At 47.8% G+C, this 16110-nt stretch overlaps 4 protein-coding genes across 4 annotated transcripts; 3 read left to right on the top strand and 1 right to left on the bottom strand.

The window, feature by feature from the left end:
* The first annotated feature begins 235 nt into the window (after positions 1-235).
* On the top strand, positions 236-646 carry LOC146830399 (histone H3-like). The gene has a single exon (XM_085604042.1). The coding sequence runs from the start codon at positions 236-238 to the stop codon at positions 644-646; it is 411 nt and encodes a 136-aa protein (XP_085460168.1).
* Positions 647-1374: 728 nt separating this feature from the next.
* Positions 1375-1755, bottom strand: LOC146830398 (histone H2B 1.2-like). The gene has a single exon (XM_085604041.1). It carries the CDS (start codon positions 1753-1755, stop codon positions 1375-1377), a length of 381 nt encoding a protein of 126 aa, XP_085460167.1.
* Positions 1756-2064: 309 nt separating this feature from the next.
* Positions 2065-2646, top strand: LOC146830397 (histone H2A type 2-C-like). Its single transcript, XM_085603742.1, has one exon. It carries the CDS (start codon positions 2065-2067, stop codon positions 2644-2646), a length of 582 nt encoding a protein of 193 aa, XP_085459868.1.
* A 548-nt stretch (positions 2647-3194) lies between these two features.
* LOC146830396 (histone H4-like) lies at positions 3195-3497 on the top strand. The gene has a single exon (XM_085604039.1). The coding sequence runs from the start codon at positions 3195-3197 to the stop codon at positions 3495-3497; it is 303 nt and encodes a 100-aa protein (XP_085460165.1).
* The last annotated feature ends 12613 nt before the right edge of the window (positions 3498-16110 follow it).

The raw sequence follows: 16110 nt of genomic DNA, 5'->3' as shown, positions 1-16110 counted from the left end.
GCTCCAACGTTCATCATCCAATCGGAGGGTGTCTTTTTCTCCACAGCTCATTGGAGAGACAGGCTGCAGCCTCCGGTTGAGTAGCCAATCGTTGCACACCACGGGCTATTTCCAAACTTGGGGCGGTCGCTTCAGCCAACCAGAGCAGCCCTCCGTCTTCGAGTGCATAAATAGGGCTCTTGCGTGCTTGAGCTCCATTCTTCCTCGCTCGTCGTTGAGAGAGACTGCTCCCGCCATGGCCCGCACCAAGCAGACAGCCCGCAAGTCCACCGGCGGCAAAGCGCCTCTCAAGCAGCTGGCCACCAAGGCTGCCCACAAGAGCGCGCCTGCCACCGGCGGCGTCAAAAAGCCTCACCGCTACCGACCCGGCACCGTGGCTCTCCGCGAGATCCGCCGCTACCAGAAGTCCACCGAGCTCCTCATCCGCAAGCTGCCCTTCCAGCGCTTGGTGAGAGTGATCGCCCAGGACTTCAAGACCGACCTGCGCTTCCAGAGCTCCGCCGTCATGGCCCTGCAAGAGGCCAGCGAGGCCTACCTGGTCGGGCTCTTCGAGGACACCAACCTGTGCGCCATCCACGCCAAGAGGGTGACCATCATGCCCAAGGACATCCAGCTGGCCCGTCGTATCCGAGGCGAGAGGGCCTAAGGAGACACACCGACCCGAACAACCACCACAACGGCTTTTTTAAGGGCCAGTACCCTGTCACCTACGAGCTTCTCTTATCTGCCATGGCATGTTCTACAGGTTAGGGTGGGTGGGCTGAGAGTACCACGAGTACCGGCACTGGGAAACCAGAGCACTCCGAGTTCACAGTGCACAACCGCCTTTTCAATGTGTCCTTCATTTAATAAAGAGCTTTGTTTGGGTCGTGCTGGGATCCGCTGGTCACAAGCCAGCGCTGTGGGGCATCTGTGCTCCCGGTACATCAGGTACATGTGTCCGATTTGGGGAGCGTTTGCCCAGGGACGGATTGTAGCCGTTCCCCTTGGTCTTCAAGTACAAACACAACGTGACACCCACACACATTAAAACTGTTCGCCCAAAACATGGAAAACAAGAAGCCCGGGGGGCATGCGTGTGGATTCCGCTTGGGCTTATTTAACGTCATCGTTACATTACAGTGCTTATGTGACACTTGGTCCCAAAGAGGGCTCATTCATATAAACATGTTTATTTAAACCGGCAAAACGGGTTGCCTGCTCCATCGTCCCTTGGTCTGCAGCAAGCCCCGTGAGAGCGGGTCTTGTGCGCAAAACATTACCTTTTAAAACACTTATTTCTCCGGTCATAATAGAAGCACATTAGCTCTTAGGGGAGGTCGTGGGTGGCCCTTAAAAGAGCCGTTGTGTTCGTTGGGGATGCGCCTCGAAGCCTTACTTGGCACTGGTGTACTTGGTGACGGCCTTGGTGCCCTCGGACACGGCGTGCTTGGCCAGCTCTCCGGGCAGCAGCAGACGTACTGCGGTCTGTATCTCCCGGGAGGTGATGGTGCGCCGCTGGTTGTAGTGGGCCAGGCGGGAAGCCTCAACTGCGATGCGCTCGAAGATGTCGTTCACGAAGGAGTTCATGATGCCCATGGCCTTGGAGGAGATGCCGGTGTCCGGGTGCACCTGCTTCATCACTTTGTAAATGTAGATGGCATAGCTTTCCTTCCTGCTCCTCTTGCGCTTCTTCCCATCCTTCTTGGGCGGCTTGGAGAGCGCTTTCTTGGAGCCCTTCTTGGGAGCCGGCGTGGTCTTGGCTGGTTCAGGCATGGTCAACAATCTGCACCGCTTTCTGTGGAGCCGAGAGAAATAAGGCTGGCGCGCCCGGCACTTGTATTTATAGGCTGGGCGTGTAAAGTAGCTGCTTCTCTGCTCTCCCTTCTCATTGGCAGGCAAAGGCAAGCCCCCCACCTCCTAGTGTACTGCGGTTCTGGGACTCTGATTGGTGAAACAGAAGCCCTCCTCCCTCCAATTAGAAGTACTATCAGCGCCTAGCTGTCAACCAATCAGACGCCGGAGTCGAGCAGAACAGCAGTACTAGTCTCTCTGTTGTGTGAGTGAGCCCCTGCATCGATCGCCATGTCTGGACGCGGAAAGCAAGGAGGAAAGGCCCGCGCTAAGGCCAAGACACGCTCTTCCAGAGCCGGGCTCCAGTTCCCCGCGGGCCGTGTGCACAGGCTGCTCCGAAAGGGAAGCTACGCCGAGAGGGTGGGCGCTGGTGCCCCAGTCTATCTGGCTGCAGTCCTGGAGTACCTGACCGCTGAGATCCTGGAGCTGGACGGCAACGCGGCCCAGGACAAGAAGACCCACATCATCCCCAGACACCTCCAGCTGGCCATCCGCAACGACGAGGAGCTGAACAAGCTGCTGGGCCAAGTCACCATCGCCCAGGGAGGAGTCCTTCCCAACATCCAGGCCGTGCTGCTGCCCAAGAAAACCGAGAGCCACAAGGCAGGGGGCAAAGCAAGCAAGCAAGTAAAGGCCCGCAGACCACCGTGGAAACACACCCTAAACACAAAGGCTCTTTTCAGGGCCAACCACAGACTCCATCAAAGAGCGTATCCGTGCCAAGGTGTTACTCTGGCAGACTTCATAGTTGCGGCAGCGCCCGCACCATCGCTACATAGGAGGACATGCCCAAGCCCTCGGACGTACACATAAATGTTGCCCCCCGTCCCAAAACCTAGCTTGAGGCCGACGAGAATAAAGTTTATGTAAAAAAAATAATTAAATTTTTATAGGGCCAGTTTACAGACTTGCCACGACCGGGCCTGACATGTGGACAGTGTTACAGCGGGGGTGGTGCCGGTGAGGCCGTTAACGCGTTGGCTCCATTAAAACATTTCAGAGCCTGCTGCTCATAGTGGGAGCGGGCACCGAGCGCCAGGGTTAGGCGGGCCGCGGTGACGAATGGGGGCCAGGAAGGGAGGCGTGTGTGTGTGTGCTTGACTGTGATCTGTGCCCCGGAGGCAGCTGCTGAGCCCACGACAATGAGGCGGCTGGGAGCGCGCTGTTTTTCAAACGGCAACGGCCGCTCCAGCCCCCTCTCCCTGCAGAGGGAGGGCCGGGGCCGGGCTCCCCCTCGCCTTCCGTTGAGTCATGTGGGCCGCTTGGAGCGCCCTAGCCAGTCCGCCACAGCTCCTCTATATAAGCAGCCGCAGCTGGCCGCAGCCCTCATTTCTGCTCAGTCACAGCACCGACAGGAGAACATGTCTGGACATGGTAAAGGAGGGAAGGGGCTCGGCAAAGGCGGCGCCAAGAGGCACCGCAAGGTGCTCCGGGACAACATCCAGGGCATCACCAAGCCGGCCATTCGCCGCCTTGCGCGCCGTGGCGGGGTCAAGCGCATCTCCAGTCTCATGACCCGCGGGAAGCTGAAGGTTTTCCTGGAGAACGTGATCCGGGACGCCGTCACCTACACCGAGCACGCCAAGAGGAAGACCGTCACCGCCATGGATGTGGTCTATGCCCTGAAGCGCCAGGGCCGCACCCTCTACGGATTCGGCGGTTAAACACTCGGCTTTCCCACAGAAAAAAAACAAAACACCAACCCAAAGGCTCTTTTAACCCCTTCGCTGCTAGGCCTTTTCCCCTCCTGTGCTAAGCCTTTTTTGGGCTATTTCGGGTAGTGCGCACTTAGGCCCCTGTAACTTTTTAACCACATTAGGTATCCACGCCAAATTTGCGTCCTTTTCTTTAAACATAATGGGGATTCTAAAGGTACCCAGGGTTTGTGGATTCTCCTAGAGGGTTCCCAGAAATTAGTCTAAATACCGGAAAATTCCGTTTTTTTTGTGAAAAATGGGAAAAACTGGCTGCAAATGAAAGCGTCTGGGTTTTTCTCTGCAAATGGTATCAAAAAAGGGTTTGTGGAGCTGAAATCACCATTTCTCCCGATTTTAGGGAATGACAGATTTTTGTCAGAATTCCAACATTTTTTACACAGTTTTGGCATTTTTCTGGGACATACCCTATTTTTGCTAATTTTTGAGCTTTCAACCTCTTTCCAGTTAGGTAGAAATGGGTACAAAAGCAATAATGGATCCTGGAAAGCTATACATGTTTGAAAAGTAGACAAAATTCTGAATTCAGCAAGGGGTCATTTGTGTAGATCCATCAAGTTTTCTTTATAGAAACTAACAGTTAAATATAGGAAAAATTGAAAATTAGTTGAAAAAAGCAGCCTTTTGTGTCAACGTTTTCACCTGTAACTTCTTCTAATTATGACATCTCTTTGAAAGCAATGTATCGTTACATCCACTGGACCTTCCTGGTTGTGGGGATATATAGGACTTGTAGGTTCACCAAGAGCCCAATGAACCCAGAGTAAAAAACTGAGCAGCATTTTGTAATGGTTTTTTATTATGTTCCGTGTATATAGCAATTATTGTGGGAAAATGTATACATGGAAAAATCGGTATGAAAGACACCTATGTATTTCTGAAATGGGAACAAATTACAGAGTTTAGAAACAGTGCATATTTGCACATTTTCTAAATTGGGAATAAAAATGTGTATCGGTCGCACTCCTTCGTTTTACTTTAAACAACCATGTATTCCTTTCACCGTGTCTTAGGTGCTGTGGGATCTTGTCCCTAGATCAAGAGGGATGTAACGTATGAATAAATAGAAATTCCTTCACCAGTGGAAGGTGTATCCCAGTATGCACTCTGTTGAAACTTCAAACTATAATGAATTTCTCACGAATGTCTGTAATCAATAAACTGTTTATTCTCACAGTCTTCAATTCTTTGTATTGCTTTTACAAATGTTAATAATTTTCACATCGTGGTTTTTTTTTAACTTCTTCATATACATGAACTTCCATATTTTCAATATGAGTATTTGGGTTACAGGGTTAAATCCCAATGCATTTCGGGGTCTTCCCTTCGTCAGGGGATACTCCCTATAAACAAAATTAACCGTGTGTTAATGATGTCAGAGCCAGGATGTAACGAAAACGATAGCCGTTTAACAAAAATATCGGAGGAAACTGGTGACGTGAATTTATAACTATGCATAGTTCAATGGTGTCTGACTTGGTGAACGTGATTCCTTAGCATCCCTGGTGGCCAAAGTAATGTGAAAAATCAAAAAGACGTGTAGGGTGGAACTCTGAAAAGTGCCGGTAACTAGTTCTAACCGTGTATTGCAATTTAAACCGTGCGCGATATCTAATAGTGCCTAGCGGGTGATTCTTGCGTCTGTGAAACAGTGTGATATCAAAAAGTCCCAAAGTGCAAAGTCCCAATACTAATAAATAACGCTACGGTGCATACCTGATTAAACCCGTCTCTCGGTCATAGTAGTTCCGCGTTTCAAGACCGCTGGAATCGGCAGTGATAATCGTGTGCCCCGGAAGTGAATAAACGCATGCGAGAAAAGCTTGTGATTGATATAGAAGAAAGACTAGAAACGAACCTGGTGATGTTAACGTGAGTCGAAAAAATAAATAAAGTTATTAATGTGATGGCTCAAAAAAGTTGTAGAATGAAACGAAAAAATACAACAGGGAAAAAAGAAACAGTAAAGTCAGGAATAATGCTGCCAAAAATACATTGTAAAACTAGATCAGTTCAACATATTGTACGCGATGCAAGCCTGCACATTGATGATATAGTGACTAAAGTTCACAATTCACAAGTAACAATTATATTCCACCCGGTCATTCAGACCCTTCGGGTGTAGTGAGTCCAATTTGAAAATCCAATAAAGTTCTCTTTGTAAAAGAAATTTTTTGTTGTCTCTGCCGTTTTGTAATGCAATCTGTTCCAAAATAAGGAATCGGAGTTGACTGATATTGTGCGATAATCTGTTGAAGTGTGTAGCGATAACCGATTTCGGATTGTTAGTTCTTATATTGCTTTTGTGCTCTGTCAAACGAATTTTCATTTTTCATTCCGTTTTGCCCACATAGGGAAGCCCACATGGACACTTTAGTAGATACACAACAAAATTGGAATCGCAAGTTGCTGTGACGTGCAATTTGATGGGAGTACCTTGCGTTGGATGAGTTAATGTAGTGCCTTTGATGATGTTGTTACAGCTGCCACAATTCAAGCATGGAATAGTCCCCTTGTGTGTATCTTCTCTGATTTCTTTTTTGTGTTTCAACATCTGTTGTAGGTTTTTTGTACGTTGGTATGCGAATATGGGCATTTGATTGAAAATGCCATTGAATTCTGTTTCCGCTTGTAACATTGGCCAATATTTTTTTATTGTGTGTTTGATTTTTTGACTTCTGGTTGAATATTTGGAAACGAACACATTTCGGTCCTGCTGTGCTTCCAACTTCTTCTTCTTGAGTAATTCTTGTCTGTTTTGTTTGTTTACTCTTTCATTGGCATGATGTAATACAGAATCTGGATATGCTCTTTGTTTAAATTTTGTCATCATCCTATCTTTGTTTTCCTGGTATAAGTCTTCAGTCGATGATATTCTTTTAATCCTCAGTAACTGGGAGTATGGTAAATGTTGTTTGAGACTCATTTGGTGAAAACTTGAAAAATGTAAGAAGTTGTTTCTGTCTGTGTTTTTAGTATAAACTGAAGTTATCAGTTTCTGATCAATTATCTTTACTTCCACGTCTAGAAAAGATATTTTTTGTTTGTCAATAGCATGTGTAAATTGGATACGGTCATTTCCCATGTTCAATTCTTGAATAGCATTCAGTAATTTAGTTTCTTCGCCCTTCCAAATGAGAAAGATGTCATCAATGTATCTGATAAATAAAATTGCGTTGTCCGTCCATTGTTTGTGTGAAAGGATGTGGGTGAGTTCAAAATGATGCATGAATAAATTTGCATACGCTGGAGCAGCGCAATTTCCCATTGATGTTCCGTTCAATTGTGTGAAAAATTGATCTTTCCAAGTGAAATAGCTGTGGTACAGCGTAAAGTGCATTAACTCCATTAGGAAAACGTTAAGGTTACTCTCCTTGTCGCTCCTTAAAAGAAAATATTCCAGTGCTTCAAGTCCCAAGTTGTGGGGGATTGAGGTATATAATGATTGTACGTCCATGGTACATAGAATGTAATCAATATTTTCTGTCAACTCCATTTTGTCAAGTTTTATGAGGAAATCTGTGGTATCCTGAACATATGTGGTCATTTGTCTTACCAATACAAAGAATTGAAGACTGTGAGAATAAACAGTTTATTGATTACAGACATTCGTGAGAAATTCATTATAGTTTGAAGTTTCAACAGAGTGCATACTGGGATACACCTTCCACTGGTGAAGGAATTTCTAAATTGGGAATACTCATACTAGCATGAGAATTATTGGTCATTTTTCAAAATGACTTTTTTTTTACACAATGTCTTTCATTTGGAATGGAGAAATGCATCAAAAATCAAAAGGTAATAACAGTTGCTTTACAAATCTGAACTACTCTAAGTCTCCCGATAAAAATGGTACCTCACTTGTGTGGGTAGGCATAGTGCCCACGACAGGAAGTGGCTCAAAACCTAACGTGAACACACCACATTTTCACAATGAAAATTTACAAATGTTTTGCGAAGAGTCTAGCTGTAGTTTTTGAACCTTAGCTCTGCCGGCACCTAGGGAAACCTAGCAAACCTATATATTTTTTAAAAGTAGACACCATGGGGAATCCAGGATGGGGTGACTTGACTGCCTCTCACCATGATCTGTTACCCAGAATCCCTTGCAAACCTAAAAATTGACAAAAAAACCACTTTTTCCCTTCATTTCTGTGGTGGAAAGTTCTGGAATCTGCGTGGATCCATAAATTTCCACCCACCCCGTGTTGCCCAAAGTCTTTCGAGAAAAATGGTACCTCACTTGTGCAGGTTGGCCTACTGCCCGCGACAGGAAATTGCACAAAATGCCATGTGGTCACACCTCAATTTCATAGTGAAAATTGACCCTTTTTTGGCAAAGTTCCTAGCTGTAGTTTTTTAACCCTAGCTGTGCCGGCACCTAGGGAAAACTAGCAAACCTATACATTTTTAAAAAGTAGACACCCAGGGGAATCCAGGATGGGGTGACTTGACTGCCTCCCACCATGATCTGTTACCCAGAATCCCTTGCAAACCTAAAAATTGACCAAAAAAAACACTTTTCCCCAACATTTCTGTGGTGGAAAGTTCTGGAATCTGCGTGGATCCACAAATTTCCACCCACCCCGTGTTCCCCAAAGTCCTACGAGAAAAATGGTACCTCACTTGTGCGGGTCGGCCTAGTGCCCGCGACAGGAAACGGCACAAAACGCAACGTGGTCACACCTCAATTTTGCAGTGAAAAATGACCTTTTTTTGGCAAAGTGACTAGCTGTAGTTTTTGAACCCTAGCTCTGCTGGCACCTAGGGAAACCTAGCAAACCTATATATTTTTTAAAACTAGACACCCAGGGGAATCCAGGATGGGGTGACTTGAGTGCCTCCCACCAGGGTCTGTTACCCAGAATCCCTTGCAAACCTAAAAAATTGACAAAAAAAACACTTTTCCCCAACATTTCTGTGATGGAAAGTTCTGGAATCTGCGTGGATCCACAAATTTCCACCCACCCCGCGTTCCCCAAAGTCCTACAAGAAAAATGGTACATCACTTGTGCGGGTCGGCCTAGTGCCCACGACAGGAAACGGCGCAAAACGCAACGTGGTCACACCTCAATTTTGCAGTGAAAAATGACCCTTTTTTGGCAAAGTGACTAGTTGTAGTTTTTTAACCCTAGCTCTGCCGGCACTAGGTAAACCTAGAAAACCTATATATTTTTGAAAACTAGACACCCAGGGGAATTCAGGATGGGGTGACTTGAGTGCCTCCCACCAGGGTCTGTTATCCAGAATCCCTTGCAAACCTAAAAAAATGACAAAAAAAACACTTTTTCCCCACATTTCTGTGATGGAAAGTTCTGGAATCTGTGTGAATCCACAAATTTCCACCCACCCCGTGTTCCCCAAAGACCTACGAGAAATATGGTACCTCACTTGTGCGGGTCGGCTTAGTGCCCGTGACAGCAAACGGCACAAAACGCAACGTGGTCACACCTCAATTTTGCAGTGAAAAAGGACCCTTTTTTGGCAAAGTGACTAGCTGTAGTTTTTTAACCCTAGCTCTGCCGGCACCTAGGGAAACCTAGCAAACCTATATATTTTTGAAAACTAGACACCCAGGGGAATCCAGGATGGGGTGACTTGACACCTCCCACCATGACCTGTTACCCAGAATCCCTTGCAAACCTAAAAATTGACAAATAAAAACACTTTTTCCCCACATTTCTGTGGTGGAAAGTTCTGGAATCTGAGTGCATCCACAAATTTCCACCCACCCCGTGTTCCCCAAAGTCCTACGAGAAAAATGGTACCTCACTTGTGCGGTTCGGCCTAGTGCCCCCGACAGGAAACGGCACAAAACACAACGTGGTCACACCTCAATTTTGCAGTGAAAAATGACCCTTTTTTGGCAAAGTGACTAGCTGTAGTTTTTTAACCCTAGCCCTGCCGGCACCTAGGGAAACCTAGCAAACCTATATATTTCTTAAAACTAGACACCCAGGGGAATCCAGGATGGGGTGACTTGAGTGCCTCCCACCAGGGTCTGTTACCCAGAATCCCTTGCAAACCTAAAAAATTGACAAAAAAAACACTTTTCCCCCACATTTTTGTGATGGAAAGTTCAGGAATCTGCGTGGATCCACAAATTTCCACCCACCCCGCGTTCCCCAAAGTCCTACGAGAAAAATAGTACATCACTTGTGCGGGTCGGCCTAGTGCCAACGACAGGAAACGGCGCAAAACGCAACATGGTCACACCTCAATTTTGCAGCGAAAAATGACCCTTTTTTGGCAAAGTGACTAGCTGTAGTTTTTGAACCCTAGCTCTCCCGGCACCTAGGGAAACCTAGCAAACCTATATATTTTTTTTAACTTGACACCCAGGGGAATCCAGGATGGGGTGACTTGAGTGCCTCCCACCAGGGTCTGTTACCCAGAATCCCTTGCAAACCTAAAAAATTGACAAAAAAAACACTTTTCCCCAACATTTCTGTGATGGAAAGTTCTGGAATCTGTGTGGATCCACAAATTTCCACCCACCCCGCGTTCCCCAAAGTCCTACGAGCAAAATGGTACATCACTTGTGCGGGTCGGCCTAGTGCCCACGACAGGAAACGGCGCAAAACGCAACGTGGTCACACCTCAATTTTGCAGTGAAAAATGACCCTTTTTTGGCAAAGTGACTAGCTGTAGTTTTTTAACCCTAGCTCTGCCGGCACCTAGGTAAACCTAGCAAACCTATATTATTTTGAAAACTAGACACCCAGGGGAATCCAGGATGGGGTGACTTGAGTGCCTCCCACCAGGGTCTGTTACCCAGAATCCCTTGCAAACCTAAAAAATTGACAAACAAAACACTTTTTCCCCACATTTCTGTGATGGAAAGTTGTGGAATCTGCGTGGATCCACAAATTTCCACCCACCCCATGTTCCCCAAAGTCCTATGAGAAAAATGGTACCTCACTTGTGCGATTCGGCCTAGTGCCCGCGACAGGAAACGGCACAAAATGCAACGTGGTCACACCTCAATTTTGCAGTGAAAAATGACCCTTTTTTGGCAAAGTGACTAGCTGTAGTTTTTGAACCCTAGCTCTGCCGGCACCTAGGGAAACCTAGCAAACCTATAATTTTTTAGAAATAGACACCCAGGGGAATCCAGGATGGGGTGACTTGAGTGCCTCCCACCAGGGTCTGTTACCCAGAATCCCTTGCAAACCTAAAAAATTGACAAAAAAAACCACTTTTTCCCCACATTTCTGTGATGGAAAGTTCTGGAATCTGCGTGGATCCACAAATTTCCACCCACCCCTTGTTCCCCAAAGTCCTACGAGAAAAATGGTACCTCACTTGTGCAGGTCGGCCTAGTGCCCGCGACAGGAAACGGCACAAAACGTAACGTGTTCACACCTCAATTTTGCAGTGAAAAATGACAATTTTTTGGCAAAGTGACTAGCTGTAGTTTTTGAACCCTAGCTCTCCCGGCACCTAGGGAAACCTAGCAAACCTATATATTTTTTTAAACTTGACACCCAGGGGAATCCAGGATGGGGTGACTTGAGTGCCTCCCACCAGGGTCTGTTACCCAGAATCCCTTGCAAACCTAAAAAATTGACAAAAAAAACACTTTTCCCCAACATTTCTGTGATGGAAAGTTCTGGAATCTGTGTGGATCCACAAATTTCCACCCACCCCGCGTTCCCCAAAGTCCTACGAGCAAAATGGTACATCACTTGTGCGGGTCGGCCTAGTGCCCACGACAGGAAACGGCGCAAAACGCAACGTGGTCACACCTCAATTTTGCAGTGAAAAATGACCCTTTTTTGGCAAAGTGACTAGCTGTAGTTTTTTAACCCTAGCTCTGCCGGCACCTAGGTAAACCTAGCAAACCTATATTATTTTGAAAACTAGACACCCAGGGGAATCCAGGATGGGGTGACTTGAGTGCCTCCCACCAGGGTCTGTTACCCAGAATCCCTTGCAAACCTAAAAAATTGACAAACAAAACACTTTTTCCCCACATTTCTGTGATGGAAAGTTGTGGAATCTGCGTGGATCCACAAATTTCCACCCACCCCATGTTCCCCAAAGTCCTATGAGAAAAATGGTACCTCACTTGTGCGATTCGGCCTAGTGCCCGCGACAGGAAACGGCACAAAATGCAACGTGGTCACACCTCAATTTTGCAGTGAAAAATGACCCTTTTTTGGCAAAGTGACTAGCTGTAGTTTTTGAACCCTAGCTCTGCCGGCACCTAGGGAAACCTAGCAAACCTATAATTTTTTAGAAATAGACACCCAGGGGAATCCAGGATGGGGTGACTTGAGTGCCTCCCACCAGGGTCTGTTACCCAGAATCCCTTGCAAACCTAAAAAATTGACAAAAAAAACCACTTTTTCCCCACATTTCTGTGATGGAAAGTTCTGGAATCTGCGTGGATCCACAAATTTCCACCCACCCCTTGTTCCCCAAAGTCCTACGAGAAAAATGGTACCTCACTTGTGCAGGTCGGCCTAGTGCCCGCGACAGGAAACGGCACAAAACGTAACGTGTTCACACCTCAATTTTGCAGTGAAAAATGACAATTTTTTGGCAAAGTGACTAGCTGTAGTTTTTTAACCCTAGCTCTGCCAGCAACTAGGGAAACCTAGCAAACCTATATATTTTTGAACACTAGACACCCAGGGGAATCCAGGATGGGGTGACTTGAGTGCCTCCCACCAGGGTCTGTTACCCAGAAGCTCTTGCAAACCTAAAAAAATGACAAAAAAACACTTTTTCGCCACATTTCTGTGATGGAAAGTTCTGGAATCTGCGTGGATCCACAAATTTCCACCCACCCCGCGTTCCCCAAAGTACTATAAAAAAAATGGTACATCACTTGTGCGGGTCGGCCTAGTGCCCGTGACAGAAAACGGTGCAAAATGCAACGTTGTCACACCTCAATTTTCCAGTGAAAAATGACCCTTTTTTGGCAAAGTGCATAGCTGTAGTTTTTGAACCCTAACTCTACCGGCACATAGGGAAACCTACCAAACCCATATATTTCTGAAAACTAGACACCCGGGGGCTTCCAGGGAGGTATGGCTTGCGTGGATCCCCCAACGTTTCCTTACCCAGAATCCCCTGCAAACCTCAATTTTAGCTTGAAAAAATTACTTTTTTCACACATTTTGGTGTGGGAAAGTTGTGGCATCACCGGGCTCACACAAATTTACCACCACCCAGCATTCCCCCAGGTCTCCCGGTAAAAATGGTGCCTCACTTGTGTGGGAGGCCCAAGTACCCGCGGCAGGCAAGGGCCCAAAATGTAGTGAGGCGACATCAAAATGGCCTATCGCAAAACCATCTGGTTTTGCAAGGGGGTCACTTGGGTTTTTGGCCCGGTGCTCGGCGGCCATCTAGGGAAACCTACCAAACCCCTACATTTCTGAAAACTAGACACCCGGCGGCTTCCAGGGAGGTATGGCTTGCATGGATCCCCCAACGTTTCCTTGCCCAGAATCCCCTGCAAACCTCAATTTTAGCTGAAAAAATCAATTTTTTCACACATTTTTGTGTGGGAAAGTTGTGGCATCACCGGGCTCACACAAATTTTCCACCACCCAGCGTTCCCCCAGGTCTCCCAGTAAAAATGGTGCCTCACTTGTGTGGGAGGCCCAAGTACCGGCGGCAGGCAAGGGCCAAAAACGTTTGGTGTGGGAAAGTTGTGGCTCCTCGAAACGCAACGCACTGCACTGTCCCCGCACAAGCTTTTGACAAACAAGTTCTCTTCGGAAACCTTTACGGTTAGAGCGGATTGTGCCACAAGCAACAGTGTCCACTTTGGCCAATTCCCTGAACAACCACACACCAGTGTAGAAGTTATCTACATATAAATGGTGGCCTTTGTTAAAAAATCCTCTACCAAGTTCCCAAACAATTTTCTCAGTCACTCCAAAAGTGGACGGACAACCAGGGGGGTTAATCCTAGATTCCTTACCGGTGTACACCCTGAAATTAGAGACATATCCAGTCCTACTGTCACACAGCATATACAGCTTTATTCCATAGCGTGCCCTCTTACTAGGAATGTATTGCCTAAAAACCAAGTGGCCCTTGAACAACACCAAAGACTCATCCACTGCAATTTCTTTCCCAGGAGCATAGATCTCAGAACATCGATCAACAAAGTGATCAAGGACAGGCCTAATCTTAAAAAGACGGTCACACTCAGGGTGATCTTGTGGCAACTCTAAACCATTATCAACAAAATGCATCATCCGAAGCAGAAGCAAATACCTGTCACGACTCATGACTGCCGGAAAAATAGCAGTTGCCACCAAGGGACTAGTAGACCAATATGAAGACATTGATGGCTTCCTTAGCAAGCCCATAAAAAAAGTTAAACCCAAGAACGTCTTCATCTCTTAAAGATTTGTGGGAGTCCACCGGGTAGCTCTGGAGTGTGGCTTAAGACTGGCACTGTTGTCCCTCAAAAACTGTTCGGCATACAAATTAGTCTGCTCAACAATCTCTGCCAAAAACACATCGTCCATAAACAACTGAAAAAAATTTGTCGGCAAAAAGTTTTCAGTATTCACTCTACACCCTGGAACACCAGTAAAGTCTGGCAATGCCGGCTGCACCATGCCAGGGGCAACCCAGAGGTCATCACTTTCAAAGGGAAGCCTTGCAGCCCCAGCCTGCAGCCCAGATGCCTCTTGCCGCACTACACCAACGGGAAGCCTTGCAGCCGCAGGCTGCAGCCCAGAAGCCTCTTGCCGCACTACACCAACGGGAAGCCTTGCAGCCCCAGGCTGCAGCCCAGATGCCTCTTGCCACACTATCGGCATATCAGTCTCCTCCTCTAACACAGGCACTTCATCCGCACCAAGAGTATCTTCATCATCTGATGACTCCATATGGAGAGAAAACTCACTGCCAGAATCGTCCCCTGCCTCCTCTCACTCAGATGCAGAGTCAGTCTATGAACCATGGTCAGAGGAAGACTCAAACAGCAAACCAACAACCTGCTGAGCAGTAATCCTGCGGCTAGCCATTATACTTAATAAGATAGAAGACTGCACAAACAAGTCAACAACAACCAACAATGTGCAAACCAAGTAAGTAAAGAAATGTGTACCTTTATCACAAAGATCAATGTACTCAAAAACTATACAATTCAATTACAAGAGACAGCTACACTCACCAGAACCTACTCTGCAGTAACACAGCAAAAACCAACGATATCCAACTAGAAAGAAGAAAAAAAAACAAATTACTCACAAGACAACCCCTTGGACCCTTGTCCAAGGGGTCGCTTCCTTTACTTAAAAAATAACATCCCTGGTGTCTAGTGGGCTTTTCTGCCCCCCCCCCCTGGGAGCAGAAACGGCTACATAATTAACCGATCTTCCCCCAGGGGGGGCAGAAAAGTCTTAATTATATTTTTAGCCCCCAGGAAGCGACCCTTGCCCAAGGGGTCGCTTCCTAAAACTAGAAAAGACATCCCTGGTGTCTAGTGGGCTTTTCTGCCCCCCCCCCCCTGGGAGCAGAAACGGCTACTTATGCACCTGATCTACCCCCAGGGGGGGCAGAAAAGTCTTAACAATAATATTAGCCCCCAGGAAGCGACCCTTGCCCAAGGGGTCGCTTCCTAACACTTCACAACACATCCCTGGTGTCTAGTGGGGCATCCCTGCTCCACGATCGCGACGCTGTGCGCGATCGTGAAGCAGGAATGCCCAGCATTGAGACATCAGGGGAGAGGAAATACTCTTTCCTCTCCCCCAATGCCTCAAGGCATCCAAATTCCCCCCCCCCCGCCACACCGGAGGCAAACACCTACCTCGTTTGTTGGACGCGCTGGAAGAAATTAATTCCAGCGAGTCCAACGCTTCCTGATGACGTCGGCGCGCGCTGTGCGCGCTGACATCATGGGGAAGTGTGGGGGGGGCTCGGGGGTGGCAGCGGAAACTCTTCCGCTGCCAACCCCCAATTGGTTACAAAATCGAGCCCCCGGGGGGGAGCGCTAGCGCTTCCCCCAGGGGCTGTGCTCATGACGGAGCGGTTCCGTCATAAGCCCAGCCCAACCGATGCTCATGACGGAACCACTCCATCATGAGCATCGAAGGGGTTAAGAGCCGACCACGATGTCATGGGAGAGCTGTGTCTATGCACTAGGGTTCCCGCAGGACAGGCCAGGCTGCTTTCTAGGCCCACAGCCGGTCGGGTGAGTGGGGCACCAGGGGAATTTCTCCGCAGCCACTCTGCTATGCAAGGCACTGTCCCGGGGCCAGGGTGCTTTCCTGGAGCCCCGGCATGGGGGTCCAGGGGCGCGTTCATCCCAGTCCAGCCCACGGGGACCGCTATCCTGAAGCCCTGTACTGGTGACCTAAGGCGGGTACAGCCCGGCCCAGGGGCCCGCCATCCTGGAGCCCTGTACTGGGGACCTAAGGTGGGTGTAGCCCGGCTGGGGGGCATCCTGGAGCCCTGGACTGGGGACCCACGGCGAGTTTGGCCTGTCATTTCCCCTCGACTATTAAGCCCCCACGTAGTGGGGGCTTACAGAACACGGATGAGGGACGAGTTAGCCACGCCGGCCGCGCGGCTAGCTATCTGGTCA

This window comes from Triturus cristatus, chromosome 5_1, assembly GCF_964204655.1.
Source record: "Triturus cristatus chromosome 5_1, aTriCri1.1, whole genome shotgun sequence".
NCBI lineage: Eukaryota > Metazoa > Chordata > Amphibia > Caudata > Salamandridae > Triturus > Triturus cristatus.
This window is presented reverse-complemented; position numbering and strand designations above follow the sequence as displayed.

Bases quoted from the DNA above. Each gene is read 5' to 3' on its own strand.
- LOC146830398 (XM_085604041.1), bottom strand. From the start codon at position 1,755: ATGCCTGAACCAGCCAAGACCACGCCGGCTCCCAAGAAGGGCTCCAAG.
- LOC146830399 (XM_085604042.1), top strand. From the start codon at position 236: ATGGCCCGCACCAAGCAGACAGCCCGCAAGTCCACCGGCGGCAAAGCG.
- LOC146830397 (XM_085603742.1), top strand. From the start codon at position 2,065: ATGTCTGGACGCGGAAAGCAAGGAGGAAAGGCCCGCGCTAAGGCCAAG.
- LOC146830396 (XM_085604039.1), top strand. From the start codon at position 3,195: ATGTCTGGACATGGTAAAGGAGGGAAGGGGCTCGGCAAAGGCGGCGCC.